Source organism: Drosophila guanche, unplaced genomic scaffold, assembly GCF_900245975.1.
Source record: "Drosophila guanche unplaced genomic scaffold, DGUA_6, whole genome shotgun sequence".
Taxonomy (NCBI): Eukaryota; Metazoa; Arthropoda; class Insecta; order Diptera; family Drosophilidae; genus Drosophila; species Drosophila guanche.
This window is the reverse complement of record NW_022995743.1, coordinates 15,416,512-15,440,360: the sequence shown is the minus strand read 5'-3', so window position 1 is coordinate 15,440,360 and position 23,849 is coordinate 15,416,512. Positions and strand designations below refer to the sequence as shown.

The 23,849-nt window shown below is 44.7% G+C and overlaps 1 protein-coding gene across 15 annotated transcripts in view; it reads left to right on the top strand.

Moving 5' to 3' along the window:
• Nucleotides 1-23,578, top strand: part of LOC117592453 (heterogeneous nuclear ribonucleoprotein L) — a 99,053-nt gene extending 75,475 nt beyond the window's left edge. For 6 of the 15 annotated variants that reach the window (XM_034286231.1, XM_034286221.1, XM_034286219.1 and 3 more), the window contains 6 exons: nt 3,617-3,664; nt 13,144-13,325; nt 13,576-13,668; nt 18,923-19,198; nt 19,258-19,462; nt 21,173-21,309. In XM_034286231.1, the coding sequence (XP_034142122.1) occupies nt 3,617-3,664; nt 13,144-13,325; nt 13,576-13,668; nt 18,923-19,198; nt 19,258-19,462; nt 21,173-21,309 (941 nt within the window). Of the gene's footprint in view, nt 1-3,616; nt 3,665-13,104; nt 13,326-13,575; nt 13,669-18,922; nt 19,199-19,257; nt 19,463-21,172 lie in introns of all 15 variants that reach the window. The other 9 variants (XM_034286226.1, XM_034286222.1, XM_034286229.1 and 6 more) reach the window with 5 other exon arrangements.
• The last annotated feature ends 271 nt before the right edge of the window (nt 23,579-23,849 follow it).

The following is a 23,849-nucleotide window of genomic DNA, read 5'->3' as shown; positions in this document are numbered from 1 at the left end:
TTGCTCTAATTGCACGACAAACTCTCGAGCAACTTTCACACACTTTTGGCGCTGTATTTGGAGGTGAAGCACCCGCAAAGCGTTTTCCCCTACCTCAGCCCCTGCCCCTGCCCCATTTGATGTCCATAAACGTCACATGTCAGGGAGAAAAGTGAAATTTTCCTTGTGTATGCCTCCAGGCAGCGGATATTGTTGAACTCGTCGTAGTAGGAAGTAAATGGTCGATACGATGCCGTTCTAGAGACGGATTTCTAGGAGTTTGCATCAAGTAATTAATATTTAGATCAGATTTGATACAGGCCAGAGACACGCCGCCGTGCGAAGGCCTCGAGAATGTGGAAGACATTTTAATGTAATTAATTTTAAACGCAGATCTCTGATGAGCTTGTCTGCTGTGTATCTGGGCTAAAGTATGTGGGTATGGTATGCCATAAATATGCCAGAATAACAATATACAATGCCTGACACCTCTAACATCTCTCTCCCTCTTGGCCATTCTCTATGTGAGTGTGTATCTCGACACCCGCTGACAGCAAATACTAATAAGCATAATGAATGAACGAACGAATGAAAGAAGGAGCAAATGAATGGGGGGCAAGTGGCAACCAACCAGCTGAGTTGCTGTTTTCCCTCAACGCGTTGAACTTGTGCTGTCACCTGTGAAGGCAACGATGGGGGCCCCCACAGCACAGCCATAGCTAGGTCCCTCCCTGGTGGTGACCCTGGCAAATGTATTGAAATCTACACCCAGAGTATAATCTATTCGCACATGAGCCCACAAGAATCGTCTGCTTTTCGTCGTTTTGGCCTGGCCCAAACTGCTGTCGTTGGCTGCTGCCGGGTTTAATTAATTTCTATATTAGATACACTTCATTAAAAATGCTTTGAATTCGGATGTAGATGGGTGTGTTTGTGTCCGTTGTGCCATTGCATTGTCAAATGTGTGGACCCATTGTTGTGGTCTGTTCTTGGCAATCGAAAGGAATTCAATGATTGAGCAGCACAAATGCGGCTCGGATGGGGATTTATAATATAAATAGACGGCCCCAATGCATACCTAATGGCTTGTAAGAGATGCATGGTCCAAGAGCTCCAAATCCTGCCGACAAGCACTTGCATAGGTCAGTAAATCTGCTTGTACGTACGTATGTACTACGTACCCAAAACCAAGACAAGTCGAGTCTTTCTGTCAACCCATTCCGGAGGCTTTGGCAGTGCCAGCAATTAACGCACTCAAAACCGCCCCCCCAGGGCCAATAGGATGGGGAAATTGGGTCAAGTGCGGCTAAGAGCAAAGCGAAGCTCAGCTCAGCTCAGCCCGGCTCGACTCGGTCCCTGCATTTAGACTCGGCTTAATGAAATGCACTTCTGCTCTCATTAGGCAATCCATTTTGCGACTGTACACGAGCGGATTCCAGCCCTCGAGAGAGTGATGGTGAGAATGAAGGAGTCCGCCACGCACATGGCAGGGCACCAGCACCAATTATCAAATGGTTAAATTATTTCAAATAGCAAGTGACAGCTTTCTCCATGTAGCTGTCAGTTTTGGGTATATTTAAAGCATTTGGATTGGCATACAATGAAAGGGTTTGTGCCAGATGTGCCAGCCAGGCTGCCACTTAATGCAACTTTGATGTTTTTCTGGCCACGCACCCACCGAGCAAGAAGTTTTCACCTGCTGGTGGATTATCCGAGAGGAAAAATCCCTACACTACAACCAGTAAATAAAAACTTTTGCGGTTAAAGTTTTTGTGCCTTTGTTTTGGTTGCTGCTGCACCAAAAGTATTCCTGCCGCTCTCGCCGCTCATCCAAATGGACTTCTCATTCGCATGGCATTCCCTGGCACTTGCCACAATAGCCACGTTTCACTCTCTCTCACACTTGCACGCTCGCACACCGACAAAAACAGATGCAGAGACACACAAATGCATTCCGTGTCGAGTCATTCTGGTTGCGCACTCTTCCATGGTAGAGCCCGACGAAGGGCGGAGCGGATCTGGTGCGGCTGTGGCTGTGGCTGTGGCAGCCAAGCGGAGTGTGGGGATATGGCCACGGCTTTTTGGCAACAGCAACTTTGCTTTGTCATGTGCCATATTTCTTTCTCGCCCGGCAACTGTGCATCTTTTGTTTAAGACCTGCAAATGGGGAGGAAAACACCATTAAGGAATTTCACCCGCTCCATCAACGACACATCGAATTAACTCAGCACAGATGTCTCTCTCTTTTCTCATGATATTTCTGCGATTGCTATCAATAAGAGTTATCTCATTGCCAAAGTGTTTCCTCTCGTTGTCACACGAATTTCCAGCATTCACATTCAGTATTTCCTTCGATGTTAAGCCTTTAAGCTCTAGCACTCTTTTTCCTGCAAGATTTCATTCGTTGGCTATCGAATGGTCCACATATCGATATTATCCATCATTAATTACCATCATAGTAGGGTGGCAACGCCTGACCAAAGTCACGAACCTTTTAGAAGTTTTCAAATTGAAAATATAGTAGGCCGGTCAAGGTTTACCAGTCAAGGAATTGAACTCAAAAATCATTAGTCGCCAAGTCGTCGAGCCGCACGGAGTTACACAAGGAACTCAGAAAACAAAACTAAAAAAAAAAACCAAAAAAAAATCGGAAAAAACCAACAAAAAACTGTATAGGAAAAAAAAATTGTGTTAGTGAAATCGTTTTTCTGCGCTTTTCTTTCGGTTGTGATACTTTTTTTTCGACACGTTTCGATCGCCAGTTTTGCGGTTTTTTTGTACGTTTTTCTGTTCTTTTCGGCTTTTACTTTGTGTGTCGTCGGTTCGAAATCATGAATAACTTGAACGCCAATGCCACTGCCTTCATGTGGCCGGGTCAGCCGCAGCCGCAGCCCCAGCCGCTGCCCTCCCAGCAGCCGCTGCACCAGTCGCTGCCCTCCCAGCAGCCGCTGCACCAGCCGCAGCCCTCCCAGCAGCCGCTGCACCAGCCGCAGCAGGCTCAGCTGCTCCACGGCGTTGTTGTGCCGCAGAACCGCAAGTTTGGCGGTAACAAGGGAAACTACAACTACGTGCTGAGCCACACCGCTGGCGGCGCCATAATGGGTAATGGTGGTGGCGGCGGTGTTGGAGGCATGGCTGGTGGCGGCCAGATGGGAACCATGGGCGGTAATCCGAATTCCTTCCGCAAGCGGCAGCAGCCAATGAACCAGGGCTATAATGCTGGCTGCTTCCAATCAAATGGTAAGCAAGTGGAATAATCAGCTTATCACTTATTTTGCCCTGCAAAAAGGGACACGCACACACACATACATGCATACAAGAAAAAAATTGCAGCTGCCATGACTGGCAAAAAAAATTAGGTGACGTCATTGGATTTTTTTTTGTTCGACTGACAGCTGAGGGGCTCGGCTAACTTGGTTGCGTATGTGTGTGCGTTTAGGTAGTGCTGTACAATTCCCAATTCTCACTTTCCCCTGTCAACATTTGTCACTAAACACTGTTCAACACAGATGGAATTATTCAAATTGAATTCTTGTACTTACTCACTCACTGTTCGAATTGTGAAATATTATTGTGTGCCGCTTTCGACTGTTTGCACAAATTACTAATTGTTTATTTTCCTTATTCTCATTTTCAGGTAAGTCGCTGTTTTCTATACCCGAAAATGTTGTTATGCTTGAGAGCCGTAAGTACATTTGAAACTACAACCTCTTTACCAACACTAAACCAAACACGATTACCAATACACACACATGCACACGAATGCCAGCACTAAAACCGAAGCACGAAGCTGAAAAAACGACTGCAAAGCCGACAACAAATACCAATACCAATGCCAAAATGCCACTCATCCAATTCGGACATACGAATCAATTTTGGTTGCATTGGCAAAAGGCAGAGATGATGGGTAGTTTTTTGTTTTGTTTTAATGCAAATGCAAGCTGAAAAATTAATTACACTTGGAATGGGGCAGTGGCAGCCCAAGTTCAATTACAAAATAATACAATGGGGCGGGCGCTGGCCTCCGTGCTCGTGCAACAAAATAGATCAAAAGCGCACGCGGCCCCTGTGAACATTTGCATCTCAATGTGGAAAATATTTTGCGAGATCCATCAATTTCGGTTCTGTTTTCGTGCGTTCCTCCCCACTGCCCCACGTTTCGCGTAATGCAATTTCAGTTTTTTGTCTTGCATGAATTTTCAATTGCTATTTCTCCATGGCGCTCCATTAACATTTCCATAACGATGACGTGAATGGGGATCCAGCAGTAGTATCTGGGCAAGACTTCTTCCACATTGCCTTCCCCTTGGCTTTCGTTTCGCATATTGCCATTTATATTTTTTGTGTTTTGCTTTTCCCATTGTTTTGTTATTGCCCGGCGATTTGCATAATTTTCAATGCACGCAATTTCCATTGAAAACGTCGAGCTGACAGGCAGAGGGGCCATGCCATGCCATACATTTTATCTGTACGAGTACAATGTAAGTGCCCGGGGTCCTTTGTTTTTAGTGCCCTGCCAGGCCGTCAGTTGTGCATCCTTTCTCTGGAGCTGCCTGCTGCGATCGAACGACCAATGAGCACTTTCCGAAGGGTTTAGTCAATTCTTATTATGGGTCGTTTTCTTAATCGAGCAACAAGGCAGCCGATTATGACAACCAACCCACCCACACCCACAGCATCAGAGAGTGTCATAAAAATATGAAATGGCCATTTGAATAATTTCTGCTCTCGGCAGCAGAGCAGAGCAGCACACGACGAAGCCGAAACAAATTTGCACCATAATTAAAATAAATGCTTTCAATGGCCAATAATTGCCGAATAAATTAATTTTAATTGCAGGGTGGCTGGCTGTCGGCTGCTGCGGGGGTGCGGCTGCCTTTTGCGGCTGCCTAAAAATACCATTTCAAAAGTGGCTAAAATAAAATGTTTTCATGCGCCTCCGCCTTTCTTCTTCATCTGCTGTACGCCCTCTTTTTCGTCTTATCCGACAGTGTGCGCATTTTATTTTTAAATGTTCCGCTTCTGAATCTGTCCAATACGATCCGTGCCACGCCCACAGACTGCACCACCACCACCACCACCACCACCACACCAGAAGCAGCAGCAATACTCTCGCGGCAGATGTCGTGTCGCACGACATAGTATTACATTTTGGTGTGGTATATTTGCAGGTGGCAATATGTTGGCAAAACACTTAAAAATACATAAAAATACCAATGGTGGGGATGAATGTGTGTGTGTGTGTTAGGCGGAGGCTGTAGGGGAAGTGATTCACTTGACATGTTTATGGCCTTCTGTCCTAAAGACTGTTTTCCATGGGATCAGCATCCGAGTCACTCAAAGATTTATGTGGGCGTTCGTTAAACGCACATCCGTCGTCGGGCCAGCCACAGCCTCAGCCACATCCACTGGCCAATCACTTAGTTAATACGACTACGAGACACGCGGAATCATTTCGGAGCGTATGAATATTTGCATAAGTACTCACTCGTTCAAAGATATGGCGAATGGTGAATGCCTGTGATGGGGTGGGTAAAGTAAACATGACTTTTTGTTTGTTTGCACTTATAACCCCGTCAGTATGCCCAAAAGTAATACACATTTGAATATAGTATGCATATGGCCCAGCCCGTGGAGGTGGCTTAATTTTGTGCCATTACAACGCTTCTCCTGCTCCCACGCCCTTTATTTATCTACTTTTCTGATTGCTGTGCCTTACTTTTCCTGATTGACAGTGCATTTCGTTTGCTTTTCCTGTCGACAGTCCACATTTCCCCTCCCGTTGCTTGTTTTTTGGCTAATATTTGTACGCCTAATGCATTTGTTGTATGGTTTCATTATTGCTTTGGCTCTGCGGCTGTCCAAATTAATTTAATTATCGTTTTTCCTGTTGGGTAGGCTGCTTTTTCCGTGTACCATTTTCACCCAACCTCAACTTTTGCTGTTTTGTGGCTGTAAATCGGGCCGTAAATCTTGGGCCGTGTAACACGGACAAAAACGCAGCATCTTTCCCACCATAAATTCATGGTAAAATCCAATAAAAAGGCTAGGAAAACAGTAGGGGGAATTCTGGATAGTATGAATAAAAGGCAACCGCATCCCGCATGACCAAATATATAAATTGTGTCGCTTGCATTTTAATGGTAATTCAATAAATTGAAAATGACAAATTGTGTCATGTTGCGGTCATTGGATTGGCACCACCAGAACACGACCCCCGGTTGCCCCAGCGTCTCTTGCGGTATTGAAATGCTGGCGGATAATTAAATCTATGTCGAGGCATCAATAAATGTTGCAAATGGTTTTAAAGTTGCCGTGTGTCCATCTCCACCGGGAAGAGGAGGCGAGGATCCCAGGCGCATCCCATCAATCAATCAAGGTCGATCAATCAAATTGTTGTCAACAGCGGAGAGCATACGGCGCACGCAGTTAACGACTACGTCGTAGGAGGAGGATTCCGAAGGCGTTGGCGATGATATTGCTGTCGCTAGATGGCGTGTCGAACAAGAACAATGTCACTATTGGCGGTTGGATGAACTTTTCCACGCACCATCACCAATCCACCCACGGCTGACCCACTAACGAGCGCTAATGGACACCAGTACCAGTCCCATCAGCTCCTTATCCCAGCCCCTATTTTCGCTCCAAGCCGAAAGGAAACTATTGAACCAAAAATGTTTTAGTTGCTGTTTCAGGGTGGGTGGCAGATCTGAGGGCATATGGAAACTTTTCCACTCCACGCAATATTGCGTCGATTATCTTCAATCACGCTGCCGTGATTGATGACTGCGACGACTCGACTGTCTGGCCGGAAGACACTCTTAGGTCGCACACACAGCAGTGCCCGCCCTCAGAGCAGCTTTAAACTTCCTTCCTGCAATCCAACCCAGAAATCGACAAGCAATTCATCAGCGTCTGCGGTATTATTGAAGGCTTTATTGTTTGCCATTTTGATTGCATTCTCAATTGGTTCGTTAAAGCTTCAACTCGACTTCGGATTACCTTCTTCCTCTCTTCAAGTTTCTACTACAAAAAGCGCTGCTTCGAGCAGCTCCTTTGTACAGAATTTGGTTAATTTATGCAGGACACGGCTGCTGGTGGCTCCTGCAGCTTTTTGCCTCTCACTTTGACTTCTAATAATTTGTAATTAATTTGTGCATCTGGCGGCGATGGTGGTGGTCCAACAAAAAGCGTTTCGTGGCAGCTTTTTGTACGCCTCATACTTTTGTATATAGTCATTTTGCACAGCAATTAATTGGACATTTTGCTAATGCGTCTGCCACTGGCAGTTTTTGCGCCATCGCGGAGCAAACCCCAACCCCAACTGGAACCCCAACTATGTAGAATCGTGCAATTTTGCAAATTACAATATCAAAATTGTCCCCCATCTGCTGCACTCTGTACTTTTCCATGCTTCGCTCGCTTCACTTTTCTTTTGCTGTTTGTTGTATTTTTTGTATGGGCAATATCGATTTTCGCTTTTCCCCACTTATCTCTATCGCAGCGAGGGGGCAGGAATAGCAGGAACAAAAAGCCAGAAACTTTATCAAAGCAGAAACTAAGTAACGTGAACGCGAATTCGTTATGAGAATCGGCCGTTGCTGCGCACTTTGTTTAATATGATAAAAGAGAGTGTATGTATGTATTTCTGTACATATGTATTCCACTTACATACAGTGAAACTTCAACAGAAGTAACTTTGATTAATGGGCCTCCAGTTAGTTGCACAAGTTTGAATGGAAATCATAAATATTCAGTGGTAATTCCACTGCGGAGGAGCGCCATTAACTAGCAAAATGCTTCAAAATGTCATATCCGAGGTTGTGGGCTGCTTCCCCACAAAAGTCAATACACTCGTATCCAAGTCGTTGCGTTGTTCAATAAACAAGCAACGAACCAAACGGACAATCTACGGGGCAGGGATAGCCAATAAAGTTAAGGAATATCGAGGGCACTCAATGCACGAGCGATATTTTCGCTTGAGCAAAATGTAGCCACACAGGATATAAGTACTGTAAATATGTACATATGCATGTAGGCATGTAGAAGCATGTAGAAGTTCTGGTATTGAATAACTCAAGTAGGAACTCAAGATTGTCCGAAGAACTTAAGTGCATTCCAAGGAAGGAACTCACTGCTGGCTGCCTTTCTGCCATAAGTGTCTGTGTCTCTACCTATGGGTGTGAGTGAACTGATTACATGTGTGTGAGTGTGGGTGTGAGTGTGGGTGTGTATATGTTTGCATTTGCATGCCATTAACGCCGTGTCCCAAAAGGTTGACCAATGCGATAATTAGGCGAGACCCAAAGCAAATCTCAGACAAAGGCCAAATCCCGGGTGCTGCCAAGGCCAACTTCAATTTGTTAAGAACACACACACACACACACACCAGCAAGCGGTAATGTGTGTGTGTAGTGTGATTATGAATTATATTATAAATTCTGATACACATGGAGGATGGGCCTTATCCTGGCCCCTGATACACAGTGGAACACACAACTTAAATGCCATTTGGCGTCTCTAATTATGTTGTCCTGCACCACCTCCATATCCCACCTCGTCCTCCTTCTCGTCCTCCCACTTTGTCCTTGCCGGCGTCAACGTTCTGCGTATTTGTTCTTACTGTCAGTTATTGCCTGATGTCTGTTGCCTGTTTTCGCCCATGTTTGCACTTGGCCATAACCCCAGGCCCAGACGACAGGACGAAGCCGGAAAGAAGTGCCGCGCCGTATGAGCGGTGGGAGCGGAGGGAGCGGAGGGGTGTGGTGGAGTCAGAAGCACACAGCAATTACATGCGTTTGTATTATTCAAATCCGCCGTAAATGTAATTAAGCTCATGGGAATTAAGCGTACATTTATTTCAGCCAGCTCCCACCGCCAGCAGTTTCCTTCCCTAACCGTTTCGCAATCCTTTTCACTCCTTTCTCGCTAACCCTGCTTATCACAGACGCTAATTTCTCCTACTAAAATGGAAGCGTGTCTTGGGAGGGAGTGCAGAACATATCGCATATAAATTGCCTCATTGCCCGGAGGATCCAAGTACATAGCTCCGTGGCACAATGATTTCTGGCCGATAAGCAATGGCATTTCCTGTTCTGTATTAAAGGCTCATTGAATTTCAGTTTCGTTCTGCGGAAAAGTTTTGGAAGAACTCCACAGAATCCGTCTGCCTTCGTGCCAAACTGTCAACCTGAAAACTGGGCCACCAGATAGGAAGAGAGAGAGAGAGAGAGAGTTTGGGACACATTAAAAACCAATCAGGCGCGTTGTCACATAATCAACCCACAGCGCTCATGGGAGACCTATGTATGTGCTGGCCCTTTCCCCCACAATCTTTTCCCTATTAGAATTTTTTTTTTTAACTCTGGGAGCAGATTGGGTTTGATATGGCTGCGCTTTCGTATCATGTCACATCCAGGGACAACTCTTTGCCAGCATAATAGTTTTGCTTATGAAAACAAATTCAATTTTGAAGCTGCTTATGGAAATGTTTATGCGAGTCGTGAGCGCCAACTGTTGGGTGATGATTTTCCAGAGAACGAGGAGGAAAAACAGCTATGGAGAAAATTAATGTCACATGACAGGACGCGCGCAGCACCACCAGTTGCAAGAGCAGCATTGCTGCCGGCTAGGGGGGAGGAGAAGTCAACGGGTAGTAGCAGCTAGAGAGGGGCTTGGGGGGATGTCAGTACCAGTACCAGTACCAGTACCAGTGCCATTACAGAACAGGGCGTGGCTGTGTGCATGGAGCCACAGATAAACGGGACAACAGCCCCGATGGCGTACGTTGTCATGACTCTTGGCATATTTTGCAGCTCGGTACAGTTTCGTTTTGCTGCTGCTCCCCTCTGAAGCAAACAAATTGAAAATCATTGAACAGAGAGACTGCATATGTGGGAGGCAGAGGAGTGGGTGCAAGTGCTCGTCTAAGCCACTCTGCACAACCCAGCGGTTGGCATGCCCTGCAGTTTGTTGCAATGTAAGCAAGCTACGACAGGGGTGCGGTTGGTTGGTTGGTTGGTTGGGTGGCTGGTGTTGTCGGTTCACTGAAAGATATTGTCGCACACATTTAAGCAAACTGCAATTAAGGGGCAAAGTGGTAGGTAGATCCGAGAGCGAATATGCTGCTGCTGTCCCAGTGCCATTTTAATTTTTCCTGCGAATGGCAACCGTTCCCCATCTACAATGGGTTTTAGTGCATTTTTCTAGCCTTATTTTGATTTAAATCAGTGCTTTGTTTGCCATACATCCCTCCGTGGCGCCAATCGACATTTTGCAGCTGCTTGGAATTCCGAGATTCCATAAATTGTTGGCTTCCGCATGCACAATATTTAGTTTTGCCGCATAACTTCTGGTGTAGAGAGAATTCGTTTGCATACGCTTTCACAACTTTCTCTAATTGCGAACCAACAAAGTACTTAATTGTGGTGGCGCTCACACACATGTCCTTTAAGTAAGCCGCATGGCAACATTTCTATATGCAAATGGCACACACACCACACTTAGCGCTCCATAAAACCGAACTAAACTTCAACTTCCGTCTGCTGGCACTCGCACTCTCGTTCTCACTCTGATGCCCCTGTGCCCCTCTATTCCTCTCTGATTGCTGCGGCAGCACATAATCTAAAATAATTTGTGCGCAGTGAAAATTTACACCTGCCTTGGACTTGCCGCCATTCTTGGTCGGTGTCGGCGACGCCTTGCGTGCGAAACATTTTCCAGCAATTGCATGCAACAATTTCCCCAAATGCTTAAACATTTTAGGCACGCTTCCGACACCATCGTCCGTCCAGCCCGGGGCGGCGAGAATTTTTCTTTTCTTTGTGCGACCCCCTGCAGATTGTGGCTGAAACTTGAGTGGGCGCAATGGCGAAGGCGAAGCCGGAAGCTGGAGTTATTCGCAGGTTCTGCTTGCGCCTGGCGTCACGCATACGCCCCGTGTTGCTGCAGCAGCAGCAGCAAATCAGCGAGAGGGCTGTGAATTTCAATTAAAGGCAACGCCACCACCAATTCACTTCAAATGAATGAGTATGTCTGAGAGTGGGACTGGGATTGGGACTGCTTCAGGCCATGGCCACAGTGTTGTTTGGCCCTTGAACATTTATTACAGTTTATTCTGGCTGTTATTGACTCTCGATTCGGACCATCGCCCTGGGGGTGACACAGGGGATTAGCATGCATGCCAGAGCCAGAGCCAGAGCCAGAGCAAGAGAAAGGACTCTAAGGCCTAAGCAACATCTCATTCATTTCAACACAAACCCAACGCTCCGAGACCGCTTGAACTTCATCGGGGATTATTTACTTAAGCAAAACCTTTGCTGAATTGGAACGTGCCGATTAAACTTTTTTGGGGTCGAACGCTTTAAAGTTCTCTCCCCCAACATCAAACGGATTAAGGCCAAGTGAAAAATTGCATCAATTTACGTTGTTTGTGCTCCTCTCATCTCATGCCATCTCCTGCCCTGCCACCGTCCTGTCCGTGCGAAAAACAACACTGGAAAAGCTGAAAACTAACAACCAACATCAAAATGGTTCCTGTCGAACTTCACGTCGCGCATGGGAATATATGTGTGTGTGTGTGTGTGTGCATTTTCATGCAAATATTTTGTCAGGTAGCCCCAAAGTCCAAAAACAAACCTAGCCGTGCCGTGGTGCGGATTCACTGTTGAAAGGGCCACAGCCAGAGCCACAGCCATAGAGACAGACACAGAGCGCTTGCAACTAAATCAAATCAAAGCAAAAACAGCTCTCTAGCATGGAGCGGTTCTGCCATAACAAGCCACATGCAAATTCAGTTCCTGACGTGACTCCTCTTCTACCTTGGCCATCCCCTCCCTTCCACCTCCACCGCTAGTTGCCTGTGCGCGCGCGGCATTAACTTTGCGAGTGATTAAGTTAGAGAGTGTTTGGGTTAAACAACACTAGAAACTTGCAACAGCTCTTTGCCACACACATGTGCGACACTTTTAAAGTTAATTAAATGTCTTCTAGGGCCTCCATCCCTCCCCTCGCTCTCTTCGTCTCTCCCTGTCTGTGTTGCCATATTTGCTGCGACATTTTGACAGTTTGTTGTAGCCGTTTCCGCTTTAATTATAAGTGGGTTGTGTGTGTGTGTGTGGGTGATTTGCTGCGCGGTGGTTGTGTGGTTGCGCCTTTTGCTGGAATGCGACTTAGTGGGTGGGGATTGGGGGTGGCCCTGTCGATGGCTCTGCCAGAAGTCGACGATGCGGAAATGTTTATTGTTATTTCTGCACAGTGGGGCGAAAATTGGATTGCAGATCAACCGAGGCGCATCTCGTACACAGGCATAGCTAACGGCTATTTTCGGCCATTTCCGGTCGCCGCACACACATACATACACACACGCGCACACACACAGAGAGAGGGCCAATGCAACCGCCATAAAGCAAAACACAAAATGGAAGCCCGAAGAAAATCCTAGACCAATTTGGGCGGCGTATCCTCGCTACATTTTCGCTACATTTTTCTCTGCCTGCCAAAAAAAAATTCAATTAACTTACATGGCCAAACCGCAGCCAAAAGGAGCAGCAGCAAAACCCGCTCCAAAGCGGATCCTGCCAAAACTCATCTGACCAGAACCACGTCTCTTGTGGCATGTCTGTGAGGGTTGCTGGTTCGTGGTTTTCGAGGTTTGATATTAGAAGAACGCTTCAGAACTAGGAAAGGGCCCAAGGACTGTGACCTAGACTGAGACTGGGACTGGGACTACGCTTTAATCATCGACGGGATATGCAACAACAATAAACTAAACCAAATCAAATGGAAAGAAAGAATTCATCCATGAATTCATCAACTAACATTAGTGTTTACTTTAAGTCTTAGCTTTTAATTCTGGCTAAATCCAAAATATGTTTTCCCCTTTTTCTGTTTCGTTTCATTTTTGTTGATTTGCCAAATGTTTATTGTTGTTGCATGCTGCCCATTTGGTTGCAAATACTTACAATACACCAACAAAAAATGCAGTTGCACCACAACAACATCAACAACAACAACAACAACAACAACATGCACCACAACACCACCAACAACAACCACATCATCACCAACAACAACACCACCACCACCACAACAACCACCATCAACAACAACAACAACAACAACTAGTTGCCCCAGCTCAATCGCACAATCTTTGTCAATTTAAAGAGCCACCGCTATTGGGACCGGGCGCCGCCTTCCCGCCATTCGGTGCCCCCGAATATCATCCCACCACACCGGACAACTGGAAGGGCGCCTCCATCCATCCCACTGGACTCATGAAGGAGCCAACCGGCGTGGTGCCCGGACGCAATGCGCCCGTCGCCTTCACACCTCAGGGACAGGCACAGGTGAGTGTTTGCGCGCCGGATGAAGGAGGAGAACGAGGAGCATGCGTAGGAGGAAGTATGTGTCGAAGACACAGCTCTCGCACACCTCTGAAGTGGCTCCAAAATTGCATCACGCGAATATAATTTGAATTTCCGCCAATCTCTGGGCTCAAAGCCGGATCCTTCCCCTGTCTGTCAGACACAATTTTAATTAACTTCCCTTTCTCTTCCTGTACCCCATTTTTTTTTTCGCTGGATGCTGCTGATGCAGGGCGCTGTCATGATGGTCTATGGCCTGGACCATGATACTTCCAACACGGACAAGCTCTTCAATTTGGTGTGCCTGTATGGCAACGTGGCCCGGGTAAGTCGAATTGTTAACTACATATATAAATAGGGTTCCTGCAACCCAAACAAGTGTAAACTGTGCTCAAAAGTGCAGCCACTTTGATGACATTTAGAAACAAATTTAAAGTGAAAGCACTCATGACTTCAATTTTCATTATCAACCACACTTCAGGGCTTTATCAGGGTCGATAAAAAAAGTATAGCCCCTTGCTTTTATAACCTTTTACAATGTGAAGAAGAAACGAAACGTAGAAAGAAATATTCTCCCAGCTTGCACTTAGCCGGAAAGCTGACAAAAAAAAAAAAAGAAAAGGGGAAAAGACGCGTTTCATTGCCTTTTGCGTTGGTCGTCAGTCAGCACTTTGCGGCGAAGGCCTGGCCAAAAAAAAATATAAGAGAGCTCCGAAAAAAGGTGTTTGAATGGGGGGGACGTTGAAGAGCCCCGCAAGACAATTTTGTGTCTGTGGGCCATTTGTAAATGCGCAAATAAAACGAAAGGCAATAAAAGGACGAGACACGGACAGCGCCTGGAGGAGGCACTAGGAGTACCAGTACCAGCTGGCCAGTCGTATCGGCACAGGGACATTTAGATAAAGCGTTTTAGATTAATACCCCAGCCATATGTGTGTGTGTGTGGCATGCCTCGGGACAGCAATCAGTGCAGCGTCATCAGCTTTATCTGACGGCGGGAGGAGGGGTTCGCTGGCTAAGTGCTGGGGACTGGTGGCTTTTTCCCACCCAACAATGCGAAAACGATTGGCAGTCCGCTGTAAATCAAAACACGATGACGACCAAAAAAGGAATCCATTTAAAAGCTTTGGCAAATGACAATTCAAAATGTTCCTATTGTGAGACGGAAGCCAAAAAGAACGAATACTCGCTTGGGGAGCATTTAGCGCATAAGCGAAGGAGATGAGAGGAACCTTTGCCTGTCCCAATCCCACTTCTTGCCTCCCTTCCACAGTCAGTGGGTCCTGACATCAAAGTCAAATGCTAAAAACTTTCTTGGCTTGTGCCTTGTGCCACTACCAGTGCTGCTTTCACTTTATTGCTACTATGGCTTCTCTATGCGTCCCTCCTCGGATCGGAGCTGGAGTGCGACTGCGACTGCGAGTGTGGGTGTGTGCGTCCTTTGACAATTGTGCACACCAAGGACACACACACACATACACATACACCGACATGGGTTCGCTTCTTCATCGCTTCCCCATGACATGTTTTGTTTTCTTTATGTCTGCGATAAAGCGAGTCAAGGCGACTGGGGAGGACCACAGGAATGACTTTTCCCCAAACTCTGAAGTGGCCATGGCAAAGTCAAAGGATTTTCGCAAGCAGGTTAAGAGGTTGCTTTTCCATTTAGAATTTCATCCACATGGCATGGCATACACGTACATTTGAAATTCCAAAACAAATTCTCTTTAAAGTCCAGCGAATGCTCGATCGAAGTTCTTATCTATACGGCCAGTGCATTATCCATTATATTATCCATGCAAATAGTACGGACCGCTCGCCAGGGGCAGAGACAGAGCTCCATTAGCTGGGGTTGGCGCAACGATAATTCAGGACACGGCCATTTAGCTCGGTTTCTTTCAGGGCACTGGCTATCGCTCCGACTCTGACTCTGACTCTGACTCTGACACTTGCCTTGGTGGATATTTATTGCCAACTTCCTGTCCGAGACGGAAACTACTCATTAGCCATTAAAAATGATTATGCGCAAACATTATTCACTGGCTGTGGCCGGTCTAAGCCGCAAACATACATTTGCTCTCCACGCCGCCCACGCTGTCAGGTCTCCTGGTCTCTTTTCTCTTCTCTCTTCTCTTTTGCCTTCTGCTGGCTTGTCTCTCTCTCGCTTTTTCTGCGCCTGTCGTCAGGCACCCACACAGAGACGGGCCCACCCAAATGCCCGCCTCTGTCCGCTGTCTCATTATAAAATCTTTATAAGTGTGCGGCGTGTGTGTGTGTGTGTGTGTGTGGATGGGTAGATGTGTGTGTGAGTGTGTGCGTCAGTTTAGGGGCCGACATGTTTGAATTGCGAATGAGAAATTGATGGCCACTCAATCAAAGTGAGTTTCCTCCTCCTCTCTGCAACTCCGATCCTACACCCATCCGATGTGTCGGTGTTAATGGGAATCCCATGGGAAAGTATTCGGGATCAGACCTACTGTAAATTAGGGATAAGCACAGGCCGCCTCAACGCATGAGTGTATGAACGTGCGAGAGCAAAGGAACTCATTTGGAATGGTGTTGGCCAAAAGCAAACATCCCGGCTGCCATAACGGATATTGTAGAGGGATGCCAGGAAGTATTCGATTTCAATAAGCGAGGCGGAGAGGGGTAGCATAAACAATCTGTTGAAAAAATTTGATTAACCTGTCGAAAAACGTAGTAGGCCTCCTCCAGATGGAATTTCAACCTGTCGAAGCTCACCAAGAAAGCTGTCAAATGTGACAGGAGAGAGAGGGAGCGGGAGATGTTTTTGCATTTTGTGATTTGTAATTTAATGGGGGAGGTGCCTGTAGATGTGTTTACGGACGGGCACGTGTTACCTCCCGCTGGCACATATTTTCTGAACCCATTTTGGAGCCCATTCAAGTTGAAGGGGCGACAAGCTGGTTAATTATTTTTGGAGCTGTGCGATGAAGTCATCATCAAATTGATTTCCAGGTTAAATGGCATGACACAAATAGGACTGCGTTGCTGACAGGGCCAATAGCTACACAAGGAAAATGTTTGGATGTCTTTAAGGAGCAACCCCCGGCCCCACCAGCACACGCACTCAATTAAATGCGTATTAAAAAAACATTTGGATAGACTCTGGGGCGGGAGACGGAAGTGGAAATGAAATTGGAAACGGGGGCGGGGCGGGTGAGGTTGAGGTGGAGGCTGATGGCGAGGCCAGAGGTCAGCCATCGCGGCTGGCTCTCCGCGCTTGGCTCTCTGAGCAGCAATGAGCGCGTGAGCAATTAAATCAAATGGCAGAGCAGACAACATGCCGCACTGCATGGGGAGGTCGCATTTTAATTAACGCAACGCGCGGGGGTGCTGGAAAAGCAGCAGCAGGGAAGGCACAACGCAACAGCACAGCTCATTAGACACGCACCGAATGTTTGCCACCGTTGACCGGCAATGACCAGTCAGCCATGAAGCGCCCTTTGATTTGCCCAGAGTCCTGCCGCTGGTCCCTGTCCAACCCATCTCGCTGTCCAGCTGATGTCCTGATGTGTTTTTGTGTGTGTCTGTGTGTCTAGCCTTCTGTTTGCATGTTTGTAATTTCATTATCCCTTTGTTTTTCCTGGACTAGAATTGTGAATGGAAATGGGCAAATTCAGTGCCTATCTGCCCGCTTTCTGCTTGACTGATTTATGGTCTATATTTAGTTGTATTCATTGTTTTTACTTTTATGATTCGTTTCGTGTCTCGCTTTTGTTTTTCGCTTTTCGCTTTCGATAAGCTCCATTTGCTTTTTATTTACTTTGGGCTTCGGCCATCTCTCTGCATCAGGCCATGCCAGAATTCATTTTGATTGAGCGACTCACTCGTGGGCATAGAGAAACAAATAAAACGACACACTGTCCCCCCGCGTATTGTATAGACTTCGGTGCTTGCACCACTCACAATCCAATGTTGCTGTCGTTATTGACCTTTATTTAAGTTTAAATATCAGCGAGTTGAACCAAATTTGTGCTGCTGTATTTAAGACTTGAAAAAGTCACGAAACTCTCAGCCAGTTTACCGCACGAGAGGCGTAATGTGTGTGCTATTTTCTCGCTTATTTGGAAAACTCCCTTTTCCACAATTTTCCTTCCCCTGTTGTCTGATGTAATTATATCGGTTAAGCAATGGGAAACAATTTTTCCCGTCACTTGCAGGCAACGAGCGCCAATCATTTCGGCCTGCAGTCATAATTAAATTCCTTTGACCCCAAAACTGAAGTGCCAGTGGCCGGACGGGCTGAAAATAAATCAAATCAAAGCTCGGCTTGAAAGAAACTGGCCAAAATGCCAGGCTCACTTTACGGTGCGTGTGTGACAAACGCCACAAAAAAAGCGCCAAATGAAGGCATTTGAAAAGCAAAAATTGCAGCAGCTCTCGCCCAATTTGGACTCGGTGCTGTCGGTCCACCTGTCTGTCTGTGGCTGTTGGTCAATTGCGAAAACTCGTTTGAGCAGCCACCCCCCCTCGGAGCACAATTTTGATTCAGAGTCCGCAGCGCCATCCGACCAGCACTCCATTGAGTTCAATGGCTTGCAGCGGGTTCCAGCAAATTGATTTGCAGCCAAATGCAACCCAACCAAGCGAGTGAATGAACGGGTAACGGGGAACGGGGAACGGGGAACGAACAGTCCAACCAAACCAACCGAGTCCGCCAGCAGCATTTCCATTGATTTTTCACTTTCACCTGTCTCTCTATGTGTGCGTGTGTGTTTGTTGATTTTGTAATTATTACTTTGGAAATTATGATGGTCTATTATGTTAACAACTCTGCAGTTCGTTGGCAGAGCGAGGTGCCAGAGCCTGGGATTGAAAAGAAAATTGAGTGAGCTAATGAGACGGCTTCGATAGAAAGTTTGGTACTGCCAGAATCGAATACTGCTCGCCCGCCACTCCATCCAGTTAAAAGTAGTTGAAGTTTTCTCGCCATTTCAGCATTTTCCATAACTGACAGACTCCAACGAAAGTGTCGAGTCTGTCATATCGAATATTTGTCAAGTCAAAATCATAGGCAATGATAATATTTTATTTTCAGCTATTTCGGGCAATTGGGCACGTACGATATAATTTGATGACCCAATAAGGGAGAATCGGATATGACAATGGAACTGAGCATCCTTCCACGCGTACCTAAGAGTATGTTTGTGTCTGTCAGAGGAATAGTCTGCTGACAATGGGGGAAGAATTAAGGGCACCATTCTGTCATGTAATTGCATTTGAAAGAAATTTTAAATTGAATTCAATGAAGGTGTATTGCTTGTGGAACGTTGCTTGCTTGGCGGTTCAACGAGGCAGAGAAAGGAGGGTGTAGAGGGGCAGGAGACAAGAGAATTCAATCAGTCAGCAGGAGCCGTGGGCAAGGGTCAACTGTGGCATGGACGGAGTACGATGGGGTGCACCTTATATATATAAAGATAATAATTTAATTTATTTGCATTGCGGTGACGGGTTCAGGAGACAGGGGACAGACGTGCAAACGTGCAAACGTGTTCCATATTGGCAGGAATTTAACCTCATATTTGTTTCCCTTCTTCCTTCTTTCTCCCTTGCAGATCAAGTTCTTAAAGACCAAAGAGGGCACCGCCATGGTCCAAATGGGCGATTCAGTGGCCGTTGAGCGTTGTGTTCAACACTTGAACAACATTCCCGTTGGCACTGGCGGCAAAATACAGATTGCTTTCTCCAAGCAGAACTTCCTATCTGAGGTGATCAATCCATTCTTGCTGCCCGATCACACACCCAGCTTCAAGGAGTACACTGGCTCCAAAAACAATCGTTTCCTATCGCCGGCCCAGGCCAGCAAGAATCGCATTCAACCACCGAGCAAGGTAAGTCCCTAAATCTCGCCCAAAAGCTCATGTGGTATATTCTCGGTATTTCGTTATAGATTTTGCACTTCTTCAACACACCGCCTGGTCTGACCGAGGACCAGTTGATTGGAATCTTCAACATCAAGGATGTGCCCGCCACATCGGTGCGTCTGTTCCCCTTGAAGACCGAGCGCTCGTCGTCGGGACTGATCGAGTTCCCCAACATCTCGCAGGCTGTGCTGGCCATCATGAAGTGCAACCATCTGCCTATTGAGGGTAAAGGTGAGATAGTGTTGTGTTTAAGTGTTTTTTCAAAAAAAAAAAAAAAGAAAAAAGAAAAGAAAAGAAGAAAAAGTTAAATTCATCTGGCCACCCCAGAATCCAAAAGTTACACGAAATTCTCTCATCAAAAACCTCCAAAAACACGCCCCAATAAGTAGGCAACATGCATTTTTCGTTTTATTTTTGACTCCTGTTTTAGTCCTTCACCTCCGTGCCTGCACCCTTGTCGTTGCTGCCGCACTGCTCGAGAGTCAAAAGTTTTGACAGCTATTTCGCATGGCCTCTTGGCTTTTACTGTTGTGCAGCAGAGCAGGGGCCTTACACCCACCCAAAACCCTCCTATTTGCCCCACTTTCTACCCAAGCCCCTGGCCCACTCCACGCAATGCAAACTTTAACCTTTCATGTTTCTTTGGCTGATTTTTGGGCTAGCAAAGTTGGCCGCGATGAAAATTTTAATTTGGTAATTAAGATAAACAATTTCAGTTCTGTAGTTATTCATAAATGGGTCGCCCGCTGGAAGCGTTTCTCCAACAATTAGTCCCTAGACCTGGGTTACTCGGTTACAAATGGGTTGACGACCAATAAAAACTTTTCCCATAAATATCTCACCACCAGCAGCAGTTCCCGCCAGCATACAAATGAGGCAACAGATTTGCTGTCCCCTCAAGCCTTTTATTTGCCTTGTATACATGGGCAATATACATAAATTCTGGCAACATCATTTGTCAGCAATGAATATTACATATTCCGAAATTCTGAGTTTTCGAACTATTCCAAAGCCTCTCACCTTCCGTCACTATTAGATCTCTAGAAGCGCAGCCACCGGAAAAACGGTTCAGTCGAGTACGGGCTTGGCATTGGCATATATTTTGCAGCAGCAGTCACATTGTTTACACCTTGTGGTGGAAAACGCTTAGGAATAGCTTGACAGAGTGGCGTGGCCTTCCCGTTCGCATAATTTTGTCGATATTCTTGTTTGGTTATTTGCTGTTGATGCTGCTGCTGCTGCTGCTGCTTCTAGTGCTGCTCGAGTGCATCGCAAACAGTAATTAAAAGTGTAAAGAATGCAAATACTCGTGCACGAATGCACACACCCTCCCACGCACTCGTACCGAAGCAAATGGGAATGCAAATTCAAACGCCGAGTGCAAACAAGGGACATTGCCTACTTTCAGGCAGTAAAATTATGCTGAAAGCAAACATATGTATTGCTCTTTCACTTTGAATTGGCTCGTGCGTGTGTGTATTTGTGTGTGCAATTTTCACATATGAGTAATTTCGATTGCATTGATATGTGGCATATCCATATACTAATATTAGGAAATACTCCCACATATTGTATACATATTTGAGGAATCATAGCTGCGGGTAGCTGCTCCAGGTCCTTGATTGCATTGCATTGCATTGCCTTGCATTGTGCAGGGCAGAGTAGGGCTAGGGCAGGAGGTTAATTTCGTTTCATTCAACCCTCCACCCAATATATCCTTTCATCCATTCATCCATCCATCCATCCATCCATCCATTCGTGGAATACAATCAAAGACTCCTCCAGCAAAATCAATTAAAAACGAAATTCAAGAATATACAACACTTATACACATTACTACACCATGTCTAAATATATATGTGATATAACCATTGTTTTTGCGAAGGAACCACATGTCCTTATACCTCTTTTATCCGTGCTCTCCCACCCCTCTCCACATAGGCACCAAATTCCCATTCATCATGAAGCTGTGCTTCTCCTCTTCAAAGAGCATGAACGGAGCTTGGAACAATGCGACCAACGAGGGCATGATCGAGAAGGAGAATGAGGTCGACTCCAAGGTGGACATCTACAATTGAGATTTGATAACGATTGTGTAAGCGGGGCCCAACAACAACGGGGCCCATCCAGAACACACTACACAACAACAATCAACAAGCAACAAGCATCAAGCAGAGGGCCTAAGACAACCAAAACCTACACAACAACTACAAAAAGAACATTCAGAGGGCGTATACACACATGTGAAAACACACAGCCACAGAAAGGGGAAAATGCTAAGGCAAACAATTGATTATAAACTAAAAACTAAACGCAGAACCACTTCAAACAACAAACAACAAACAACAAACAGAAAAAAAAAATCCAACCAGAAGCACACAGGGCGCAAACGCATGTACTTTTTTACGAGCCACTTACATAGACAAGCTGAAATCATCTTCAATGATTCAGACACACGTTTTATCTGTCGCCCTATGTATGGTACGGACTCGTTCAAAAGCAACACACACTATGCACACTATATAGAATCTTATTACAGACAATTACATGCGTTTGCGTGGCAGCTGGAAAAACATATTCAAAATGCTAAAGAGATACAAAAAATGGAAAAAGAACTTTCTCACTCACACACACACATCAAACGCAAGCCAGAAAGCACACTAACCATTTTTTGTACTGCTTCCCTGTTTATCACACTTGAATCAATTTTATCCAATTGTATGATATGTAACGTTTGATTGGTAAATAATTAAAAAAAGGAAAAACACGAAATGACATAAACCAGAATAAACCAAAAATAATAAAATGAATGTTAAAATAAGCTGATCCCCTGCCCGCGATCCCATGAACCTCCTATCCCACAGGCAGATACTGTTTAGTTAATTAAATAATTTGGAAACGGAAACGAAAACGAAAACGGATACGGATATATGAATATGCAAAAATCAAGAACAATTTCTTTGGACAATATTTCGACAAGTATTCGGGCGTGAGAAAAAGTCTTAACAAAACTATTTATTGAGAGCAAAATAAATGTGTAAATTTAAACCAAAAATTTAGCAATTTTAAATGAAATTTATTAATTTTAGTTATGAGAAAGGCAAACACTGCGGACTGCTGCAGCCGCACTTGCAGTTCATTTTAAATTTTTACTTTAGCAAAAAGAATAAAAAAAGAAAAGAGAATCACAGAGAGAGAGAGAGAGAGAGAGAGAGGGAAGAAAAACTTGCACAAGCCAATGTTTTTACTATTAACAAAACAAGAAAAGACAAGACGATAAACATAATTTTTGTGCTTAATTTACAAAGTTGAAAAAGGCATAAATTTATGTGTACGAGCTGTATTTGTATTTACATTAAAATTAATATTAATTTTACACTAAATGTAAAAAGTGAAATAACTAAACAAAACAAAAGCAAAAATATTAAACCTACCAGAAATTAAGTTAAGTGCAAGTGAGGAGATATGCCAACCGCAGACATACAACAAAAATCAACATATTTTTGAGGCGTTTTAAAGTAAGACAAGGGAAGAGAGAGCCAAACATTTCAGAACTCCAAGTAAAGTTAGCAAAAGCAGAGCGACTACGACGAGCAGAGCAGAGAAGAGAAGAGACGAGAGAAGGATTAGGGCGTATTGCAAATGCGGATAATGGTAATGAAAACAAAAAAACAAAATAAAAGAGTTAATTAATGATATCAGCAATAAAGCAACAGCAACAACACCATATCAAAGGCGTATGTTAGATTATCTAAAACGACATAACTAAACATAAACCAGAAATGCTAAGTAGTAGTGTTATGTATATCTAATCGGTACATCCTCGTTTATCATTTTAAGTTGAAACCCTAACAGGCGGCCAGAAGACAAGAGAACCAGAGAGTCTCAGCTGGTAGCGCCTGTCTGTACATTACACAAGGCGTTGTTCGATATATCCTAAATTCAAATCAACGAATACTTACACTATGCTACGGCCGCGAATCGAATTTCTTCACCACCACCCGTTTCCCACACACTTCACCACACCACTCCATCCACGTTCACCGATTGACGGAATCATTTGCTTCCATAAAGATCGTGCTTCATCCATCATCAATCAACAATCAAATTATGTGCAATTTGGGCTTTAAACGAGACTTTATTTCCTTCTATTTATTTATTGCAACTCCCTCTCATTTCGAAATCTAGTTCGTGTAATTATTTCAAGTGTCTTTACAGTCTTAGTTATTATGTAAATTGTTTTTTAATCATTAATTGTATAATATTTTTGTAAAGATTAAGTATTATTGTACTTAATTTAAATTACGAACATGATTTACTGACAAGCTTCAATTAGCCGCAACAAAAGATGCAAGAAAAACAAAAGCAAAAACAATAAAAAGAGAGAAATAATTGCAAAACAAACAAAAAAAAAAACAAAAAGAAAATCTCGTTAATAATTAATTGATAAATATTAATTTGTAAGAAAATAAAGCAACAACGATCTTGAAGCTCCTAATTAGATAATAATCCAATCAATAAAAAATACAATAAATAATAAATATATAAAATATAAAAAAAAAATACAAATAAAAACTTGGTAGCTATATAATTTATAAACACACATCTGATAATATTG